This window comes from Macrosteles quadrilineatus, unplaced genomic scaffold, assembly GCF_028750875.1.
Source record: "Macrosteles quadrilineatus isolate MER2022 unplaced genomic scaffold, UCM_ALF_1.0 Scaffold_6__1_contigs__length_79288215, whole genome shotgun sequence".
In the NCBI taxonomy this organism is placed as follows: Eukaryota; Metazoa; Arthropoda; class Insecta; order Hemiptera; family Cicadellidae; genus Macrosteles; species Macrosteles quadrilineatus.
Genome location: NW_026542599.1, coordinates 25,330,684 through 25,354,894, shown reverse-complemented (window position 1 = coordinate 25,354,894; position 24,211 = coordinate 25,330,684). Strand labels below are relative to the sequence as shown.

The window sequence follows — 24,211 nt, the reverse complement described above, 5'->3', positions numbered from 1 at the left end:
CTCACTGGACTCACTGTGACTGTGCAGTGTGCAATGATAAAACTTAAAACTTGTTCTCCCACTGACACTGACCAATCAGCTCTCCAGCTGACCAACAATCAGCTGATTCAATATTGTCAATTAAAACGTGATTTTCAACGTCAATTATTAATTGTTTAAATTGTGCTGCTATTGTTGGTTTCAAATTTATACAACTCCTTTAGTGAGAGAACTAAAAAAATAATAAACTTCATTATTGTTTATTTTGGTAAAGCGGATTACAGATATATAATTATGTTTTAGAAACTTATTATAAAAATGTGTACTGTAACTGTACCAAAGCTTTACAACACATAATTCCTGTTTCATTGTATGTCCTATATCCACTTTTATCTTAGGTACTATTTTTTTCAAATTGTCAATCATTTGGAAATAATATTATGGGGCTAGTTTTCAAAATCTTAAGATTCAAAGGGAGAAGGATGGGAGATCAACTCAATTAAAATCAAGTCACCAATACAATATCAATGGTACAGTACAACATTAGAATGGGGGACTGGCATGTAACTCACCTCATGACCGGAAGACGTTATAGACTAATGTATATTAAAATACTCCCACTTTTCCGGTCAAGACTACAATTAATACAATATACTCAGTTCACGAAATTTAGGTGGTCTTGTCTTAGGGGAAGAAATTTATCTCCTGCCACTTTTGAGCCTATAAATAAAATAACAGCTGAGTTTTTTTTTTGTCAAAACGGCAATGAGCTGCAACATATAAGAAAAAAATAGTAGTAAAACACCTAAATTTTGAGAACGGAGTAATATAATTGACTATTGGATACTGAATTAAATGGTCAAAGCCTTAGTACAAAATCAATCACGGAATCAAATCATCATCGATACAATAGACTATAACCAACTGCCAAATTTATACTTTAATCTGAAATAGCTAGCCAACCATACGAATGTAGGTACTTTAAGCCAAGTATGAATAAAGATGTAGGATGAGTGGCGTGATCTTGTAGTCTTGTTAGTGACTAAGGCCGACATGTTCTAGTTCTTTTATCTATGTTTTCTCTAGACAACGTTATTTGTTTTATCTATGATACTACCCTAGGAAATAAATAAGATAAATATACAAAATATATTTTCTTTGGAATAGACACAAGTTTTCTCCGAAGCAAAGCTCAACCATAAACTAACCGAGTATGTTTAATCTATGGCTCAAATAACAATTAATTTCACAATTGGTTAAACAATAATGATAGTTAATGGAATTAAAATCAATAGTTGAAAGTTTTTACCCATCTAGTATAGCTGATTATTGCACCAATGATCATAGCAATGGCCAATGAGAATCGCACATTTTATTGTATCACTTTAGTGACGTTAGTAAACTGCGCTAGACTCACCGTACCTTTGATCAAAAGTCTAGACACTGTGGGCAGACGGAAATGCCCACATCAGCTGATCTAACCTCCACCAATCACACTTACTTTGCAGTTTATTCTTTTTCTTTACTGTATTCTGCTATACGTAATTTTGGATATTGTTACTTGTTCTTGTTGTCAAAAATGGGTGATAATTTAGTTGAAGAAGTTGCTAAAATTAACATTGAAGATGAAAAGGCATGAACTATTTATTACTAGCTATAAGTGTTTAATTATAAGATGATATATTCAATTAATCGACTTGGTAGAACTTCTATACTTAGACTGTCCAGGAGATACGCCACGGTTCGTAGGTTAGGTTTCTATTGCGTAGCCTAGTATGTGTGGCACATGCCGACACGTTGTGCATGCTTTTGCTAAATGTAATTTTATTTTATAGACTAAAGTTCGCCCTTTTAAATATCTGAATGAATGCTATTTAGATGTTAAAGAATCTTGGAAACGTTAGGTTCAGTATCATCTTCAACAACAAAAATGAGCCAATGCCCTGTTAACAAAACAATTTCAATCAATGATGCAACTGAATTTTTTTCTGATATATACCTATGCCACATTCATAGACAAAATCGAAACTTGTGCCTTACTGCCTTATTAGGTTCAATATCAGTTTCCATTAACTTATATTTTTCAAGCTGCGACTGGCAGAAGTTTTACCTATGTTTTATTATCAAAATGCTTGTTTTAGGCTAAGTAATTGATTTTTCTTGATTACTCGCTCCTCACAATATTTGGATACATTTAAGGTACTAAAGTTAGTAGAACTCGGCTGCACTTTACTCACGAATACTAGAAAAATACCGGTATCGATCATAAACATAAACAAATGACGTTGGCCCGAATCCTATAGGCCTACTAATAGCATTGAACATATGTTTTAACGGTTCCATTTAAGCAATGTTAAATAGTGTTTATCTTCGGGCCAAAAACGTCATTTGTTTATGTTTATGATCCATACCGGTATTTTTCTAGTAATCGTGACTTTACTTTAGGTCCTACACTAATTCGAATGAATAAGTAAAGGGCAGCCTAGAACTAACTCCACTTAGCTTAACTTATCTGAACACAAATTAGATTTCACGGGACCTGACACACTGTAAGCTCATTTTAAGGGGAAGATTAGGAAACCAAGTGAATCCCTATTAAGTATCTAACTTAAATATCTCATGTTATATAAATGGAAAAATAATAATGAGTTAGCATTTAAACTCAAATTGCAAGTGAAGTGGCGTAAACTATGTCCATGTCCTTATGGTATTTTAGCATCATCTCATCAACCAATTACTCCCAATAAGCTTAAGTTTTATGCATACCATTAAGTACCTAAATTTGACTTTTGAGTCGCTGGTACACTTGCACCTTAGTCCTGACAGTTGCCACTAAACTGTGGGCTCATCATTTTGTTTGTATGACTCAATCTAAGTTCTAAGTTCTCAATCAGTAAGAATTTATAAATTAGTAAATATGAGACAGGTCAGTGAATTACGCCGACACAGTATTCCTGTAGGCTACTTAAGAGGATTCAGTTCTTGAATGTATTGGTTTTGTGTTGCAGCGCTCTGTGTAACCATCCATTTTGAACATAGATATGACAGAAATCAGTTTGGACAAGTTAAACAAATACTTATCTGAAAATAGTTATATATCTGGATACCAGGCTAGCCAAAACGACAATATTGTTGTTGATTACTTACTGAATCAAGATTTCAAAAATCATACTCATATTTCTCGCTGGTATAATCATATAACCAGTTTCGGCTCGAACCGTAAGTCGTTCCCAGAGATTACAGACGTCAAACCAACGTTTGACTTGAGCTGTATCAAAGGATCTACGTCTGAGGTGAAGTTCATTGATAGTTAAAGCATGCAGTGGCTTCTTGTGATCGCACATCTCTATGTCTGATGAGTTTTTTTGTTGTTGTTGTAGGGTAGTTTGAAGACTACTGTAATTTAGGTAAAAATTCAGCTTAATCTATCCATTTATCAATTTTAAACAGCAATCAGGAAAATTTATTGATCTATTAATTAGGCTAAATCCAAATGTGAATCAGTTTAACAAATGTACTTGTTTAATCTAACTTTTAAGCTGCAGTAGTGCTTATAGAGATCATATTGTCAGGTCACTCAAAGATCTTGTGGGTTAGAAAATTGCGAACTAACGCTATATTATCAATAACCATTTTAAGTTTAGAATTTGCCAGTCGGTTTCTTCAAATGGTAGCGTATGGAATTTTTGGACCATGAAAAATATTCATAATCAAGCTGCTTGGTCTGTGGTACCCCTTGATCAAGTTCTGTGTACCTGTACTCCTGTTTTAGTAGCTGGCGCTCCTGTCTGGGAGCTCAATGTCCAACTAACTAGGGCCTTAAGAATCAGTTGAGGATTTTGTGATATTAGCTCTACCAGAACAAAAGAAACATTATTAAAATACTTTTTCCTAACTTTTCACTTTTTTTCTTGGTGTTGACACCAGCAGCATTTTTACTTGTTCAAAGAGTTACACAAGAGAAGCACTTAAATGCTTTTAGGGAAGCAGTCCGAACCCGTGTGTTGTGAATGTGATAGGAATTGAACCCATCCATCCCGCACCGAAGTCCGAGATGCTAACCACTAGGCTAGCAACTTTCTTAACTACCTATCTCTCTCAGCTAGAGGTTTCCAAAATAAATATTGCAAACAACCACACTCGAATAAAATTGAATTTTTATCACTAGATTATAGATCTCTTTCAGGGCAGTAGCAGTCTTTCCAGGGTCAAAATAACTGGTACCGTGAACCAATCTTCAAGATTGATTGAATAAACCAATAAACCTTTATGTTCTCTGCAAAATTGCTTTTGTTTTGAAGCAGGTAGATGCAACACTTTGTCCCTCGTCCTGTTCCTGCAGATGGCATACTCCCCCAATTCTAAATTAATTGCAACAACATGTCCATGTGAAAAACCGCATGTAGCAAACAAATTGATGCAATGATTGAGTGAGAGATCTTAAAATACACTTCATCATGAAATGAACACTCCTCATGTAACCACTGCAGTATTAAAACTTGCAACTTTGGTGACTGATTTTTCAGAGCCTTTTTCTTGGCTTACTGTCTAGGGCACTGTCTAAGAACATTCTAACAATGAATACAAAAACGGGATACATTTTCTTAAAGGTTTGAATGTGGATTAACCCAGACCGCTTAAGTAAATGGGCCCAGTGCTACAAGAAGTTTTAGGTTTGTTGGGAGCGCAAGGAAGAGAAAAATTCCCCCGCAAGAAAAGGGGGGGGGGTGCAAATATCTCTCAGGCCCATTGCACGTCAAATGCAGACCGCTGGGCTGTAGGAAACCAAAACTTCCCCTAAGATGGTTACCAATAACTAAATTGAGTTAAGACTAAATTTAAATTTTTTGTGGTGATGAAATATGAGAAAACACAACTATTCAAAGCTAAGTCATAGATCAAGCCACTTGGAATTTGTTAATAGTGTAGATAGTTGGTCTAAATTAAATGAGTAGGCTACAGTAAAAAATTGGGTAGTATGTTTTAAATTGTGTATGGGGCTTAAATGATAACATCTCAAACCTTAAAATCACACTAACATGTTTTCATTCTCTCATAATATATTATAGATTTATGAGACAATTTAATATCGTGTAACTTTATTAGAAAAGCTTTGATAACTTTCCCAAGACAATTGTAGCTTTGTTTAAAAAAATTCTTTATCGTCTATAGTTAATACCATTAGCGATAAAATGATATAATTACCGGTACCTAAAAATAAATTTTTAGCAAACTAAGTACAGTACGTTCATTAGAAACTGAGGTCTAAATTTATACAGTAAAACTTGACTAATAACTTACAGTGACGTTTAGAACCTTAAACACAGTACATGGAATGATCAGTAACCTAAGCCATAAAAATAAATACAACATTCTGTTTGTTTTGGTGATAATGTACTTATTTAGGGACCAAACGTTGACCTTTTATCTAAATGCAAAGAGACATTTACTTTCAAGATAACACTCAGTCAACTCTATCAGTATTCTCACTACTGCGGGACATTTTCCTTCAGAAGTTCCTAGTGCGGAGTTTAATTTTAAAACAGTTTTAAAATAGAATCGTCCATTATGTTTGAGGAAAGTGATAGGATTAATTCGGTTCTAAATCATCTCAGTGAATTGTCCGCGGAACAGAAGAAAGTGACCGATGTTGTTACATACAATAAAAGAAAAATTGACGATATTTTTTCTATGATGCACAACAAGTCTTTACAAATCAACGTTTGTATGAAGGAAGTCAAGGAAATGAAGGCGACCTGCAATAAATTGAGGAAAGAAATGGGAGAATTGAAGTTTCAAGTGTTTGATTGTCGGAAAGCTATTAAAGCGAGCGAAGCACTTCCTCATGCACCAGTTGTGGCGAAACAGAATAAAAAAGTTCACTGGGCTGACGAACATGCGATACATCAATCTTATCTACCTTCGCTAGTGCATAGAACATACTTTAATGTTAACCACGAAAGTTATACGGTAAATAACTAATTGGGTGACAACAGGCAGTTATAAGTTGTACTATTTTCTAAACTTTGTATTACTGTATAGAGCATCAGTTAATCAATCTATGAAAAAGCTTATCATAATTTATAGCTGTCTAGTATTTAGATAATAGTGTTCAAGTTTTTTTCTTCTCTGTGTTGCATGATGGTCACCAAAGAAAATACAATCTATAAATAAATAGGCCTAATCGTGTAAAATTTTTTTTAAAATAATGCTACTTGAAACAAATGACTATCATAAAATCATAATTTGTTATCAGTTGCATAACTTAAGATTGAGATAGAGTAGTGGTTTAGTGCACTATAGTTTGCTGGTTTCGTTGATCAGTTTTTCTGCTTAGCTCACTGGTTTTTGTTTTGAAATGTCTGCATTCTTTGGTTCTGTCTGTTTTGCTATGGTGTTTTGTTTGTTGGTCGGATTGCATGTTTGCATTCCAATAGTTCGTACCAAAGAAGAACATAGACAGGTTGTTGCTGGTGGTAGGCTATGATTTTTATTTTGTTAGTTTAGCATGAATTACTAGTTTAAATTTTAACTGTCATTTAAAAATATTTTTGACCGTACTGACTTTAAATTATAATGCCAGTTGTAGTAGTTAGTGAGTGGCTACCTAGTAATATTTCACACATCTTTAAGTAAGTTACTAAAAAATAATATTGGTTATTATAACTGTTACTGTATTATAACTTTATGAATAGTAAGTTTGAAGAAATTGTATTTTGTCACCCTTTTTAGCTATCAATTTAATTATGATCGTAGTAAATTATTTGTAGCCTACTTGTAAAGTTTAAGAATGCTGTCCGTTTTTAATAGGCCTAATTAGCTTTAGATATTAAGTACCGGTACCTTTTACTTTTCACAATGGAAAATTCAGACTATTTGTCTTCATCTGATCCAAATTCTTTAGATTCAAATTTCCAATCAAATTTAAACTTGCTTTTTAAGTTAGTGGGTTCACTTATCAAATATTGGGTTGCTATATTTCTCATTAGGAACAGCAATAACTTAACGGTGTTATAGTTTATAAATTCCATCAATAATGAAGATTTTTTGCTTTTCAGCTAAGAAAAATGAAAGAAAAGAAAGCAAAAGAAAAAAGCGGCGGTGGACCTGAAAAAACTACTGCTTCCGAGCTCAACCCATGGCCTTCATATATTCAGGTAGGACAGTCATAGTGAATACTTTATTCTAATGTCTGTAAATGAAAAAAATTTCAATAAGATGAAAAGCAAAGTAGAGAAATAAGGATAAAAATAAACGGTAGGCCTATCAGCAATCTGACACATACATTCTCCCATTAGCTTGTCAAGTCTTATCATGGGTAAGCAGTGGTAGAAAATAATTTTTATTGGAACCATTTTAAAAGCTGCAGTACATTTTGAACCGTAATTTTTACAGCAATTATGGATGTAAAATTTTGTTTAGGCTTAAAAATTTAAAAATTTTAAAAATAGGCTAAGTTACTAAATTTAAAAATTAAAACTGGTTGAGCTGTTTTTTTTTGGGAATCATATTTTTTTCTTTTTTATGGGCATAAAGAGTTTAAAGGGTTATACCATTTAATTTAAAATATAATTTTAATGCCTAGAAAAGGCCAGTTTAACCAACCAGTTTTGAAATTCAGGGTAGATAGTCTGCCTTAATTTTTGTTTATGGCCAGATGCGGCTTAATGGGGATTGAGCTGGTCTAGTGGTAGTGTGTGGGACTTCGGTCCCTGAGGTTCAAATCCCGCCAATAAAAAATAAAGATTATCCAAGTGATAATACCCTCTAGGCATAGCCTGATTCAATGCGTAAAACCATGCTTTAGCTCGGTGTAGCATAGGATGTGAAGGTGAAACATAAAAATAAAATGCAAATAGAAGTAAGATAAGGTCTCTACTAAATATTTATTACAGGAGAGAATTGCTATGTGGGACAAGCTGAAAGCACAGTACGATGCTGAGATAGCAGCCAAAGTTCCGGAAAATATCACCGTAACACTGCCTGATGGTAAACAAGTGTCGGCTCAGTCCTGGAGGACGACTCCCTACGATGTGGCCAAGGGCATCAGGTAAGCATATTGAAAAATTACCTGGAGTCTGGACAAAATAAAAATTACTATGCTGAGTAGCTCTGTAAGGTTGATCACAAAATAAAAGAAAACGAGTTAAAGAGAGAACATTTTAATCTAATACCTTCCCAACACTAAACAAAATATCACAACAAAAACATAAACCATATGTTTCACCAATTAAACAGAGTATTATTTATCATGTGATCCACTAGACTTCTTCTTATTCAGAGAAAGCCTCTCTGGTGTAGTTCTGTGTGCTTTCGTTTTAAAAGTCCACCAACCACATCGTGCTAGAATAGCTCATGAGTTCTTGATTTTGAAACAAATGAGTCAAAATATGTTTGTGTAACACTGTTCAGTATGCACCGTACAAATAATAATGATGATGTTATTGTGATTTCTTTCATTATTATTATTATTATTATTAATCATTAAGATGGGGACGCCACTTAGGTGCGTATTTTAACCCAAATATTGTTTAGTATAGTACTGAAATTACTAATTCAGCATTACTAATGGTTTCAAAACATAACCATTTATTTTTGCATTACCTCATTGGTATATGCAAACCAAAACCGAAACTTAAAAATAAAATCTTGAATCTTGAAACCCCAACCCTAAAACATTTTTAGTTTCCAAGTCAAAGTTACACTAGCATCAGTTGAAGAGTTGTCTGTAATTGACTTTGTGTTGTGCAGCCAAGGCCTAGCAGACAACACAGTTATATCCAAAGTGAACGGAGAATTGTGGGACATTGACCGTCCTCTGGAAGCAAGCTGCAAACTGGAATTGCTTAAGTTCGACAATCCTGAAGGTAAATATGAACTAATGTGTGGTTTATAAATACTCTTCATGGTATGATTATAAAGGTTCATGGTATTGGGTTCAATTTTGTTTGAACTTTGTTGAAACAATCTTGATCCCAACTTTGATACCATGAACCTCTGTTGTGGTTTGGTCACAAAGAAAAATAAAATTGATGACAAATCCAAAATTTAGCATTTCCTCTCATTTACATGACAGTTTTATAAAACTAGTGATCTGTTGTTACGGAACTTCAATCCCAAAGCCACTGAACATTTGGGGACGTTTTGATTTTGAGATGGCACAAAAAAAATAATATTGGAGAGTCCTATGTTTAGGTCTAGTAACAACAAAAATGTAAACACACACACAAATCAGCTCATTGGTTGTCAACGGTGGTCGGTAAATTTAACATTGTTGGCTCCAAAGTCTGCCTGCAAACGACGAACCTCACACTAAACATCTTGGTTCTTCGCTGTAAATGTACATTTAACTGTAATACAATTTTTAATTATTTTAATTTTGTTGTGATCAAGATTAATCCACACCCTGGTTAATCCACTTGTGGATAAAGGAGAGTCTACTGTAGGCTATGAGGTCTGTACCTAACTAGATTGCTATCACGATACAATACTGAATATTTTGATAAATGTTTGTTCACCTGTCTTAACAGATGTCTTTAATCAGTCTTACAACTCTACGCAGATCATCTGTTACTTACTAATCATCATACTTGTGTTGATGATAGTATCTTACATTTCAGTGATACAATTTTAATGGAGAATCAACAAAAAAGTATTTTTTAATGAGTGTTCAAAAATAATCTGATTATATAAAAAAAAAGTGTACAGTCCCGAATAACTGGTCTTTGGTAATCCGACTTTCCATGCCATTCGACCGTCTCTGCGGACAATCGAGTACTGTAGAATCGTGTGTTATATCTGTGTGATGTGATTTTACACTGTACCGTATCGGGTACTTTGATAAACCCTTTTCTCAGTTATGGCTGTACCTGAAAGATGATAACAGTTGTTGCTCATTATTTTCCGTATTATCCAACCTATTCCCTTTTTTACCTTATTTAACCTTTCCATGACTGGTTTAGGTCAGGTTAGTTAACTCCCTACCACTAAAAAAATCTATTTACCCAAATTTTCATAATTGTCGAATTTGCTCCCAAAAGGGATAATTTGCTATACTAACTACACGTGTTGGTACCACTGTTACAGCTGAGCAGGTTTTCTGGCACTCCAGCGCTCACATTCTAGGCGAGGCCATGGAGAGAGTGTACGGAGGCTGTCTGTGCTACGGACCTCCTATTGATTCTGGCTTCTACTATGACATGCATATTGCAGACAGACAGGTAACCCGATGACAACAATTATTTTTGCCACACTCCTCTGTTTTAATGGACCTACTCAAGGGTTTGGTCTGAAAACAGCTGTTTGCCGTCCAAATGAGATTTAATTGTACTAATGTTCGGTAATTGATTTTACCGGACACAGTTTATTGTAATTAGCCTATTTCTAGTTAAATACCTCAGGTATTTTTTAAAACATAAATAGATACTAATAATGGGGGCCTAGTTAAGTTTAAAAATCGTAACAAATTAATTTTATTTTTGTACAGAAATGTCTGTTCATAACAGCCTCAAAACTCTTAACCTAAAATACAAAACTTATCTGCTAACGTAAAAAATACACTCTTGTACGCATGATTGTTAATGAACTTACTATTTGTGTTTATACAATTTTCCTCGCTCATTAATTTGATTTATTTCACACTTAGCTTAACTCCAGAAAAAAAAGTTAGTAACAAAATACAGCCCGTATTTCCTCTATCTTAAAATGAGAGGGCTGGATGAAAATCAATTTCTCCGTAAAAATGATGTAGGCCTAATTGTTAGTGTATGTAGTCAGTTAAATTTAGTAGTTTTTTAAATGGCAAAGACCAGTAAGATCTTGCTTAAAAAACTTACTGCCCAATGCTCAGTGACATACATGCAATTGATTTTCAGGTATCAAACGCAGATTTTCCGGTGATGGAGGGTATAGTTAAGAATATCGTCAAGGAGAAACAACCTTTTGAAAGGCTGGAACTGAAAAAAGAAGACCTGCTGGAATTGTTCAAGGTAAATTAACAACCCATTGTGAATCATTATTACAGTAACTATCAAACAAAGGCAACTTGTGATATGTGTGATATTTTGGACACCTTTAATTATGGAACTCAACTCCATTCTGGCATTCAGAGAGCTTTTTGGGATGACACAGCTTGTCCAATCCATCACAGGTTAACAAAAATGAGACGTTTTAAAACCACATGTTTTTGCGCAAAATTTGTAATTTACATAGTAAACCATAGAAGAATACAGCAATAACACATCTAGGTAGTGAACAGAGTTGTACAAACAGGTTTAGTTATTTACTGGTTATAGAAATAGCATCACTAATTTGCTAGTCTGTAGGTCATATGCAGGTAACGATTTTGAACCATCCAATTCGCAAACAAATGAATTTGAACTTGAGGGATTCTATTAAATTAAGATTGTAATTCAGTAAGCCTTAAAACATATTTTTCGGCTATAAAATATTTTCTTACATCTAACCATAACCCCATAAAAAATTAAACATAATTTTAAGATTTGTAGAAGACTTACCAAAAATAGTCTCATCATACCAGTGAGCTTAAATTATTCATGGCAGCACTTAAAAATGTCATGTCGTGAATTTTTATTAGGTTGGTTGTTAAAGCGGGTTGTTGGTTTTACCGTCATTGTGCAATCATTTTGCCAAACGCTAGTTGGTTTGTAGCACATTAAGGGTTTATCAGATGTTTGTTTACTATACTATTACTTAGTAATGCTGCAATGTGAAACCCATTAGCAGTCCCAAACTCACTATTAAAAATTATTTATAGACCTAATTTGTGAGTATAGCCTTGATTTGTTACCTTGAATTTTAAACAATACAAGTGTGAATTGTATGGATACGATATCATTAGGTGTTGTCTAACATAATCTTGCTTTAAAATATACTGGCCCCTGCATTAAGGACAAGTTTAGTCAGGCCTACAATTTCAAACATGTACTACCTGTTCATATGTAGACAGAAAAATGCTATTTAAATAAGTGATTTTATGGGACAAAACCGACAACTGATCAAAAAAATCCGAACCAAAACTGAACGGATAAAACTAGCAACCCATCACTATATTTTGTAGACGGACTGTAGCGAATAAAAAAAAATATCAGAGTTGAATGATTCATTCACAGTTTTTGCCACAGTATAAAATTATATTTTCTCAGTTTCAGTTACTGTAATAGGCCTAATTAATTAATAATTAATTAATACAGCATAAGAGATTTGTTAGCATTTAAACATCTGCGTGTTTGACAGAAACCAGTTATTTACAGCATTGCACTCTGTCGGCCACTTAAACAAACTACATAAGTTTTATTGTAAGAATTGGAACAACTTTAAACTTAGGAATTCAATGTAGGTATAGTTTTAACCATAGTCGGAGATGACAACTACTTGTTACACATAAGTTGATTATTTTCTGTGACGTTTCAGTACAATGAGTTCAAGCAGAGGATCTTGAAGGAGAAAGTAAAGACGCCGACGACTACTGTGTACCGATGTGGCTCTCTAATAGACCTGTGCCGAGGACCACACATCAAGCACACTGGCAAAGTCAAGGCTTTTAAAGTCACCAAGGTAAGGGCTGCAGGGCAATATAGATTTATTCATTAGGGATTTGTTGTGAATTACCTCACAGTTTTGTAATTAATAGCTAACATGATAATTTAAATCAACTAATATTTTATAGTTTCTCATAGCAGATGTTTACAGAACTCCGCCACATATTGGGAGGGGAAGTCGGACGCAGAGTCGCTTCAAAGAGTCTACGGAATCGCCTTCCCCGACAACAAACAGATGAAGGAGTGGGAGAAGTTCCAGGAAGAAGCGGCCAAACGGGATCATCGCAAGATCGGCAGGGTGAGTCACACACTAGAAACCATTCTTATATTGTGCACCTTATTCTCATACAGTTTAATTCATGTTACGAAATACAACTTTTAGTTTCAAGCTTTGATATAGATCACATTGAATTTCAAGCTCACATTGCGTTGTATGGGGTATATTATAGGCTGAAACCTTTAACTATTAATAGTAGTAGACATTCTATTATCATGTTAAAGCTGTTGTCAGTTTTAGACAACAATTTTAATATGTTTCGAACCTAATGCTTGGTCAAATTGAAAGAACTTGTTGTCGTTTTTAGGACTGGTCAGTTAGTAAAATCTCTATTATTTACTATGTTTTCAGTAAAATGTAGCCAATAATTTTGATTATCCTTTTTTGTTTTCAATATCTGGCACAGAATGTAACGCATGTTCAGAGTTAAAGAGCAACGTACGATTGATGGATGAAATATAACCGCTAACCAGACAATTGAGAATATGAGTTTTTTTTCTGATTCTTTAGGAACAAGAGCTGTACTTCTTCCACGAGCTGAGCCCCGGCTCGTGTTTCTTCCAGCCGCGCGGCGCGCACATCTACAACAAGCTGATAGACTTTATCCGTTCCGAGTACCGCAAGCGAGGCTTCCAGGAGGTGGTGACGCCCAACATATACAACGCCAAGCTGTGGCAGACGTCGGGTCACTGGGAACATTACGCGGTTAGTAGACCTAGCATAGTGGTGTTGTAGTTGGAAAGTGATAGGTTAAGTGATGAGGGTTATGTTTTAGCATATTTTAAAGCCTTGACTTTTTTTAATTTTATGTGATTGCAATTTTTGAATAATTAAGGACATTACAATTTTAAGAGATCCAAGATGATAACTGCTAGCTTAGAAACACACACGAACAAACGACAGAAAAAAAGCCATGTAGCTTATAAATGAGGTAATAAATCTCATTGTATTTCTCTTTTGTTTTCAGGACAACATGTTCTCTTTTGATGTTGAGAAGGAAATGTTTGCTTTGAAACCAATGAACTGCCCTGGACACTGGTAAGTAATTGAACCTTGAATATGTTAACAGGTAATTGTGTATGAAAAAATCCTAAACATGACAGTCATTAGTTAATAATAAAAAAAAATCAAGAATGATAAGACTATGTATAATAAACATGAAATTATTGACCGCTAAAAAAAATATTATTCAGATTGTTTAGCAACAAATGTTTTCATGGTTTTCTAAATCACCAATCTTGTATTTCTGACTCGCAGTTTGGTGTTTGACCATCGGCCCAGATCATGGAGAGAGCTGCCTCTGAGAATGGCAGACTTTGGTGTGTTGCATCGTAATGAGCTGTCAGGAGCTCTCACAGGATTGACCAGGGTGAGGAGGTTCCAGCAAGACGACGCTCACATCTTCTGTGCTGTCAGTCAGGTAAAGCAAAACTAGAATATCACACAGCATTAGGTGTGCCGAGCATAGCCTTAAAGCCTGAGAGATCGAGCACCAATTAAGAAAATCAAGCTAGAGCCAAGCTTTACAATCGCAATGTCATTTGGACTGTAAAACGTGATGATAACGTTTCCGTGGTCGCTGGAGACGATGATGATCTACACAACCATTGGAGATGTTCAGGATTTTGCTATTTTGTAACCGTAAGAGATATTGATTAATGGCATCATGACAACAAGACATGTTGGCAGCAGCCCCGCGAACATGGGACATGGGGACAATGGTGTTGTGAACGTGGTCCATGTTGATTATAGCACAGTACTAGAGACATGCTGGCCGCAGCCCTGCGATTGTGCGACATGCTGTTGATGGCGCTGAGAACATAAGACGACAAAACATTCCAATAAAATATTTACACTTGTATGAACCAACCTTTATGCTCATTCCTTGATAAGCTCACAAAAATTATCCCTACATCATGCCATTTTATTGCATTTAGAAAAGGAGATTTGTGACAAATTGAAATTAACTTGGCATACGTAACATAAAAAAGCTCAGCTAAAAAAAGGTAGAATGAGGCTCGAGCTTTTTCCTGAAAGGTTTGTTCGATTGATAATCTCTTGCTGGCACTCACAATAGCCTATGAACTAATTTTAACCAAGATTTATAATCCAATATTTTATTGATTTCCATTGCAGATCAAGGCTGAGATCACCGGAGCCTTGGACTTTTTGAGGCATGTCTACGGAGTGTTTGGCTTCACCTTCCAGCTGTGTTTGTCCACAAGACCAGACAAGTTTCTGGGCGACATTTCCGTCTGGGACCACGCCGAGAAGGTAGGCCTAACTGAAAAGACTATGTGGATTTTGCTGATTTAAAAAAATGGGGAAACTAATATTTTTTCCTGTTTGATGATTGAAAAACAGACATCATTTGTGTTCGGAGGCTAGGGTTAGGGCGGCTGCAGGGGTTAGGGTGCAGGGTTACTGGTAGGGCAGTGTTGGGTACAAGGGCTACAGGGTAGGGCAGTGTAGGACACGTAGGTTTATTGTAGGGAAGATGGAGTGATGAGTGTTTAGCTGCTCGTTGGTATATGTTATATTTTTTATTATTTTATGTTGGGGTGTAGGGGCTACAGGGTAGGGTAATTTGAAGCCCCAGTAGCCTCTGCACCGTATCTAGCAGGGTAGGTTAGGGTAGCGTAGGGTACTGGAGCAGGGATGGTGTGCAGGGTAGGATAGCGTAGGGTTGCAGCAACGTAGGTTACTAAGGCGGCTGGGTAAGACAATGATAGTAACCACTGTCTTATCACTGTCTCAGTGTCTTTACAGTCTCAGCCTTTACAGTCTCAGCCTTTACATTTTCAACTAGTTTTATCACTTTTGTTCCATTTTAATTATTTGATCAACGTGACAAGTTTTGATTATTGTGACTTTGACAGTATTTTAAAGAATCTTTTGACATACGGTACCACATTGCATTAATATATGATATGGTTGCATACAATGACCATTCAAAGTTCTAAGGAACGAAACTAGTTATCATACTAACAACTGTGGTTGGATAGGGTAATCCTTTTATTTTATGAATAATATATTCCATTTTCAACCAAGAGTCGCAATGAATAATAAATATGCTTGTAAGTAAACAATGCTTTTAAGTGAATCTTTTCAATTCTAAGAACTGAACTGAAACGGCTACTTTAAAAAAACGGTTTTAGGTAAAATTTGTTTCATCATTAAGTTTAACTAACAGCTGCAAACTTTCAGCTTGACTCCAACCCGGCATTTAAATAAAGATGACATGTAAAGTTGATTAATATTTACCAAGCGTAGTTGGTCTATAATGTTCCAACGAGGTGGAATATTTCATATAATATTTCTCATATACCGGTATAGAGATTTGAGCACATCAATAAAACAGAAAATAGTGGTTTAGTTTTTAGCTGAGAACAATAAATTTAAATATATGATTTAATTTTAGCAAATGAATCATGTTTTTAAATTTTTTTATTGATTGGATATTGAGTATTGAGGACATGTGAACACTTATTATTTTTTTTCAAATAATACAATTTATTGTTTAACTAATCATCATTAGATAAACATAATTGTCATTGATCCTATAAAATAGCCTGAACACCCTTCTCGTGTGCTACCCAAATTAACAGGGTGTGGTTGTAATAAAATTAGCTGTTTGAATAAAAAAACAGGGTGATTTTGATGCATTTCCCTAATTATTTCAACAGGATATCACAAGCAACACCATTTGATTCTGATGCTATAGTAGAACTGTATATGTGTAAAAAGTGTTTATACATTTTAATGGTATTATTGTGAACTTTAAAAACAGAAATTGTGTTTATTCACAAATTATCGTGTTTGGCAACATGAATCCTTCGTTTCCACCAGAACAAGAGCAGCAAGAGTCTACCTACAAGTTAGAATTGGTTGAAATGCAAATGAGATTGAACAAGGTGGAAGAGTTTTTAAAGTGCATGGGATCCAGTGATCGTACCAACTCAGGTAATGTTCGCTCTCCAGATACGATTGACAGGTCAGTAAATACCAACATCACACGTCAATCTGATATTGAAGAAATACACAACAGGTTCCATTTGGATGAAGACCATTTTCCACATTCTTACTTCAGAAACATGACAAAGTCTATAAGCTTGCCTGGGTTTCAGTTTCTTGGGGAAAGAAACCAACCTCGATTTCACACCTATTTGTGGGTATTCATCCAAATGTTGGCATTATTGCTGAGTTTGTTTTTCATCAAGAAAGAGTATGACAGCTGGCAAAGTACACCTGTTATTAGATATATCTCCAATAACTTAACTTTGGCCAGTGAAATCCCATTCCCAGCTATAACAATATGTTACCCGCTTGACCCCATCATCAGATCAGATTTTGCTGGAGTAATAAATAAGTGCTGGAAATGCAACTCCAATTCCGCGGATGATGGCCATGATAGTGTTGCTCAAGAACAAGGTTATTACGACAATTATTGTTTCAATGAAGACTGTACTCATGAAGATCAAGCCTCCTTAGGCTTAATCCATCTTCTTTGTTCACATCTATTGCCTCCTCTTTTACAGTTCTCTGAGGTTTTTCATGAAAAGATTCCAGAAACCATCAATTTCGTAGAGTTCCCAAACTATGCATTTAAAGCTATTACTTCACAGTATGATATCCATTTATCGAAAGAGTTAATAGAATATGAAGGTGGACTCGTGACAATGTATGAATCTGGCTGTTCTAATAACCAATGCCAATATTCCTTGACAAATCAGAGTGTTTGTATAACTGTGAATGGCTTGCATCATGAAGACATTTACAAAAAAAGTGCAATACCTATTTTATCAACAAAACATGGCTCAACCTTTAATATAGAGAAAAACTACACTGGTGAAAGTTTGAACTTGGATAATGCGCTCTATTCTGGTGGGAATCTACATACCATACCGCCGTACATTACCAATGATCAAGCCATGCTTCTCAAGTCACGTATTATTACAGATGAACATGAAGAAATGTTTTCGAGATGTTTTCAAGAAAATAAGGCACACACTTATTTTGCTGTACACAGTCCATTTGAAATTCCTTTTAACTTTGAAAATGACTTGAAACTTGAAGGAGGATTTGCAAAACATTTCAAAGTCGTTCCTAAACTTGTGACAACAGATGAAGGCATCAAAAGCTATTCACCTCACCAGAGAGGCTGTTACTATTCCGATGAAAGAGAGTTGTCTATGTTCAAATTCTACACAGAAGGAAACTGTGAGACAGAATGTATTGCTAACTGTTCTCTAACTAAGTGTGGATGTGTTCCTTATTACCTGCCTCGTCACAATATTTCCATAAAGATTTGCCTTCGAAAATGTTCTGTAAATAAGGAAATGTGTGACTGTGGATGCTTACCGGACTGTATATCATTGTCTTATGAACTTAAAGAGTCATATAAAAGTGCCTCATATCTGACACCTAAGATGTCCGGGAAAAAAAGTGTTGGGAGAACTTCTGGATCAATAGAATTACGTTACAAAGAAAAAGGATGCTACACTACTGTGAGGGTTGGTGTAAGCATAACCAACATGAGTCAGTTCTTGGCTTATTGTATCAGCATTTTTGGGATGCTTAATGGCTTCAATGTTATGGTTGTATTTGAGTTTTTGTACTTAATAACCTTCAAGCTATGGAGCTCTGTAAAAATGTATTTGCATAAATAGATTTTCAAGCAAGATGTTTGTGGATTCAAAAGGTAATAACTCTATTTCTTGTTGAACAATTAATCATGTGTTACATTTTTTTTTTTTAAGTTTACAATAAAATTTAAATATTTCCTCCAGAAACCAATAAACTGTTTGATAAGTAGGTAGCATGTTTAAATCCAAAACACAAGTTAAAAACAAAAATTGAAAATATATTCTTTATCAACTCTGGAGAAACGAGATGCACTTTTTAAAATGTGTTTAAGAGTTGGTAATAAAAAACTGGAAAAACAAATTTTTGTAAAGCTGCATCTTCTATAACAAGCAATGGAATCCACTTATGTATGTTTTGTACGACCATTTTGCCAATGCATTTAGCTATTAGTCGTGACAATTTTTTTATAATTGTTAACTAAATTTTAATGAACACATTAACACATTACACATGAAGCACAAGAACACATGATGTATCGTTCAGAAGCTAAAGATTTATTATAATTTACAACATAATCAATGTATAAACGTGTGAAAATGTATTCTTTAACTATAAATAAATAACTTGTCTTAACAATAATAAGTTTTTCTTTGATACCCATATAAGTTTTTCAGAACAATTGTATACAGTACTGGACGACAGAATATTTAACTCTTTTAAAAACTTTTTAAAGGTAATTTTAAAAGTACTGCTGGATGCAATGATTTTTAGAATCTTGGGTAGCCTCCTGTAATATGTGGGTCCAAAGTAAGATAAACGTTTCTCATTATGTTGACGAAGCCTATTGTAACTGTGTGATCTAACAGCAAATAAATTCTTGATTCTTGATTCTATCCAACTCCAAGGTGATCTTTTAAAAAGTGAAGCCTCCCATTGACACGCCTGATAGACTCAAAGCCTCTTGCAAAGGTAGTTGGGCTCACAAAAGATTCACTACTCTATGAGTCAAGTAGCAAGTCAAAAACCAGCACATGACTTCCATAGGAAGAGGCCAGCTGCTTTACATAATACTATTTTTCAAGGCAGAATACTAATTGAATTTCTGAATTTTGAATCTGTTGTATCTAGTAAATTTGTCTTCCATATAGTGATACTCTTATTGCCATATGATACAGGTTATAAGTACTAAAATACTAAAAGTATCAGCATAGACTAACCAACACAAGTAGACTTATCCCATTGTAAATTTTGAAGCTCGTTTTTCAAGTATAGTTCATCAGTTCATGTAAATGTAGTTTATGACTGTTGTTTTATTTTCTAGTACCGGGAGACCGAGTTTTTCTCAGATTCAATAAAACATTATTAAATAAGTTAATTATTAAATCTAAACTTATGTGAACCTTCAGGATATCATGATTGACACAGTCAAACACCTTAGATAAGTCACAAAACACCCCCATTGTGCTATGCGACTCATCCGAGGCCCATGACACCTCCTCAACAAAGTATGAGAGCGCTCTCATGGTGCTTCGACCCTTTCTAAACCCAAACTGTTTGTTAGACAAAATATTGTGGGTTTCCATGAAAGAAGATATTTGGTAAGAAGCACATTTTTCAAAAACTTTGGAGAATGTCGGTAAAAGTGAGACTAGACGATAATTGTCTGGATTTTGTTTCTCTCCATTTTTGAAAAGAGGTTTTAGTTCAGCATATTTTAAGTGTTCAGGAAAACTACTATTGAGGAATGATTGGTTTATAATGATAGAGAGTGGTTCTGCAATGAATTTAGAAGTATTTTTTGACCAAATTTAGTGGTATTTCATCCCAGCCTGATGATTTCTTATTTTTGAAAGATTTAATAATTTTAATAACATCCTCACTAATAATAATAATAATAATAATACTAACAAAACTACATACATTATTATAATCAGGAGTCTTTTTACTAGAAAATCATGTTATTCCTATGAATATTTGAAAAGAAATAGTTCTGAAACCACTATGTGTCAGATACTATTGTGGTTTATTAACTATTTAAATGAAACGTTGATTTACAGCAACTTGCGGACAGTTTAAATGAGTTTGGAGAGACGTGGAGAGAGAACCCGGGTGACGGAGCTTTCTACGGCCCCAAGATTGACATTACAATCATGGACGCTTTGAGACGCAACCATCAGTGCGCTACGATCCAGCTGGACTTCCAGCTACCCATCAGGTTCAACCTGTCGTACATCAAGTAGGTATTTCAATTCTTGTTTGATTTTATTTGCCTATTTTACAACGATTGGTTGAGTCAGTAAAGATGAAGTAGTAGTACGTTACGTTACTGGACCGGAAAATATGTGTTTACCAGAAGACTATTAGTTTTGTGTGGGATTACCGTACGAGTACAGTAAACACATTTTGGATAAGTGGCGTACGATACTTTTTGCCATACTACTCTAAACTTGCCTATAATTAACAAAAACTGTACAAATATTTCCGTACAAATCAACTGTATATTATATATTTCCACCAACTACAGGACTTAACAATCACTACTCATTACTTTCCCCAAGAGATTATTTTTTTGTTTGCCAATATTCTTCCTTTTTACAATGAAGGTAATGTAATGAGATTCCACTGTCTACTGGTGCTCATCCTCCAACATCAGTGAGACGTAGTACAGTTTGGTAATTTTGTTACAGTGATGATGGAGAGAAGACGAGGCCGGTCATCATACACAGGGCCATTCTTGGTTCTGTGGAGCGTATGATCGCTATTCTGACAGAGTCGTACGCTGGCAAGTGGCCGTTCTGGCTGTCCCCTCGACAGGTCATGGTCATCCCGGTCGGACCTCCGTTCCAAGACTACGCTGAAAAGGTAAGAATTAATTACCACTCTTGTATGACATTTGTAATGTAGGCCTATTAGGTTATCTGTACTGTAGATGTACCAAAACACACCATTACTTCTTTTTAGGCCTCTGTGTTAACATCAGAAATCATCTGATCATTTAGATATGGCCTGATCCATATAAAGCCTTTGGTGGGGTGATTTTCAACCTCAAAGGAATAGCTTTCTACTCCTTATGCACTGGTACTATTTATATACTATTTAACGGTACCTAATATTGACGACAGATTTTTAACATTTATATATTATTTAACTTTTTTTGCTTCTTTCTTTTATATAATTATGTCAAATTTTCAATAAATTAAAATTCAAAAAAGAAAAATCTTGTGTCCTCTTTTTTACCAATGTAAAAGCAGCAAAACAGATGTTGTGTTCGATCCTTAGTATACAGAACACAATCTAATAGCGTGATTATTGTGTAGGTCAAGAACTTGCTGTACGAGGCTGGTTTCATCTGTGAACTAGACATCGACTCTGGCGACACCATGAACAAGAAGATCAGAAACGCTCAACTCGCTCAATACAACTTCATCCTTGGTAAGTAGAAACGTAAAATTTCTAACAGTTTTAAGTTCGCCTACTTATATTTATTTTTTTCTCGAATAAATATTTTAAATTTGTATGAAATCCGTAAGAGGCCACATTGTGCATTTATTTGTAAATTGTCAACTTCATCTTGACTGAAGCCTTTTTATAACCTTAACCTATGAACTCCTACATGAAAAAATAGAATTCCTCACTTCCGCAGTCTAAATTCTTGTCAATAAAATTATTTTAGACGTTTTTACTTCTAACATATTAAAGAATATACCACACTATTTGACTAAGCTGTGCTTGCAATAAATCAGAGATCTTATAAAATGAAGGGATCAACACCCCTTTTCACAAGTAAGGGGTGGGAGTACCTAGTTATGATATTTTATGGGAGGTATCATAAAAGTTTCAATCACTTTTTAAACATAATTTTTCTAGCATTGGGGGTTTTATTAACATTTTGTTGGGCCAGTTGAAAGAGCCATAACATACCAAATGTAAAAAATCTTATTTCAGCAAATTTTCTCTAAATCCAATTGTACAGTAGACCCTATCTAATCCGGCATCTTTTGATGGGTGAGGACATCATCATCCACTCCCGCAGTCACGGAATCGTCATCGTCGTCATGCCAGATTGCGGCAAAATCATGAACATCTCCCGCAATCATGTAGACATTACCGTTATCTTCCGTGGTCGCGGCAAAAATTTTACCATCACCCACGACCGTGTAAACATCATTGTCTACTCCCGCGGTCACGGAAACGTCATCGTCGTCATGCACGATTGCGGCAAATCATGAACATCTCCTGCGGTCATATAGACGTTAAAGTGTTTTTATTGATCAAATTCCAGTAATTCGGCATTTTCACTAATGTGGCAGTATCAAGGGCCTATGTCTGCCGGATTACTGAAAGACTACTGTACTGTTATTTCATGGGAAAATCACTATTAAACTAAAATAGTCAGAAATAAACATCTCCGGAAAAATCCTTTAACATCAAAAACTTGCCATCACGAACAATGAACTTTAAATAAAATATGTTGAAACAACTTTTATCATTGCATGAGCACGGGGGTGTTATTAAAACTGTTCTGGTTGAATATACTGTACAATTCAAATTGTGCAACAAAATATCACGTTCTAACCTTTTTCAGTTGTTGGTGAGAGGGAAAAGACAGCTGAGACAGTGAACGTCCGGACCAGAGATAACGTCATCCATGGAGAACTCAACCTTCCGGATCTTATCTCCAAGTTCAAGCGCCTCTCTGAAGAAAAGTGCAGCGAAGACAAGTTCTAAGTCGTACAGGAACCACTGGTCTATACACATTTCTAGTGTCTCTCAAACCTAAAGTTCTGACAGTGTAGGTTTGAAATCGTTTAGGTTTTGTTTAATTTATATCAAATTCTGCAAGATATTCGGTCTTCTCGCTTTCAATTGTGCATTTGAAAAAATGACAGCTTCAATGCCGATATAAAACAATGAAAGGCTTCATCACTAAGTATTACTCATGCTATGCTGTTAAACAGTGCAGATTAGGACTAAGAATGGTCCATTGAATGTAGTTAATCATAAGTGGTGAAGACTTAGTAACATTTAAACTGTTGCAATAATTGTTATATATTTGTCCTCAGCACTGAAACTATCTATCTAATATTAGTCTTTTGTTCACAGTATGAAAATCAATTTCTAGTTATGAGTGCATAGCCAGTAAGTTCTTACCTTATTTTACTTATTTATTTTATTTTTAAGTCGAATCACTATGGAATTTACAAATTTACCTACTAATCTTTTTTACTTTTCCTAAAGTATTTCTTTCAGAATTTGGGACGTGTGTTTCTGTTGCGATCACAATTTAAATTTTTTTCTATGTTAAAGGAGAAAATTAATTTTTTTGAAAAGTTGGAAACCTTTTGAGAATACTTGAACATACATGAGTGTTCAACTGCTGAAACTATTTAATTCTATGCAATTTGTTTACATAGGAAGTTTTTTTATTGAGTTTTTATTATATATGAAATGGAAGCCATATCTATTTAAAAACTGTAGTAGATGTGACTCATCAGTCAGAAATTGCTTTAGAATAAGGTCTAAAGGTATTGATTTTTATAGTAATCTGTGGTCATTTTGTAATTGGTTCAAATAAAGCAATTTTATGTCTTATTTCAAACACGTATGCATTGTACCCTCCTCATCCGAAAGTGTTGCTATAATGTATGCTCAATAGAATCAATACAATTATCGAATTCCTGTCAGACTTCTCGAGCAATTTTCGGGCTCCATCTTGGACTAAACGCAAGTGAGCCACTTGATTAGATTTCTACTACGCTGAAACATTGCGTATTTTAAGATAAGGACGAGTGTTGAATGAATGAGTGAG

The 24,211-nt window shown here is 34.8% G+C and overlaps 1 protein-coding gene across 4 annotated transcripts; it reads left to right on the top strand.

The window, feature by feature from the left end:
- The first annotated feature begins 1,525 nt into the window (after positions 1–1,525).
- LOC128996602 (threonine--tRNA ligase 1, cytoplasmic-like) lies at positions 1,526–23,994 on the top strand. Of its 4 annotated transcripts, none has more exons than XM_054421998.1 (17): positions 1,526–1,612; positions 2,988–3,272; positions 7,038–7,136; positions 7,875–8,029; positions 8,731–8,846; positions 10,066–10,199; positions 10,854–10,967; positions 12,412–12,555; positions 12,691–12,837; positions 13,327–13,521; positions 13,784–13,854; positions 14,074–14,236; positions 14,953–15,090; positions 20,460–20,638; positions 21,090–21,264; positions 21,720–21,834; positions 22,988–23,994. In XM_054421998.1, exons 2-17 carry the CDS (start codon positions 3,021–3,023, stop codon positions 23,128–23,130), a joined length of 2,340 nt encoding a protein of 779 aa, XP_054277973.1. In that variant the 5' UTR covers positions 1,526–1,612; positions 2,988–3,020; the 3' UTR covers positions 23,131–23,994. The 4 variants fall into 4 exon arrangements, with proteins under 4 accessions (XP_054277973.1, XP_054277976.1, XP_054277975.1 ...); XM_054421999.1 differs by lacking the exon at positions 1,526–1,612 and adding an exon at positions 1,642–1,720; XM_054422001.1 differs by lacking the exon at positions 2,988–3,272 and having other exon boundaries at positions 1,529–1,612.
- The last annotated feature ends 217 nt before the right edge of the window (positions 23,995–24,211 follow it).

Bases quoted from the DNA above. Each gene is read 5' to 3' on its own strand.
- LOC128996602 (XM_054421998.1), top strand. From the start codon at position 3,021: ATGACAGAAATCAGTTTGGACAAGTTAAACAAATACTTATCTGAAAAT. The intron at 7,137-7,874 runs GTAGGACAGTCA...TATTTATTACAG, and splicing joins CATGGCCTTCATATATTCAG to GAGAGAATTGCTATGTGGGA. The intron at 15,091-20,459 runs GTAGGCCTAACT...GTTGATTTACAG, and splicing joins TCTGGGACCACGCCGAGAAG to CAACTTGCGGACAGTTTAAA.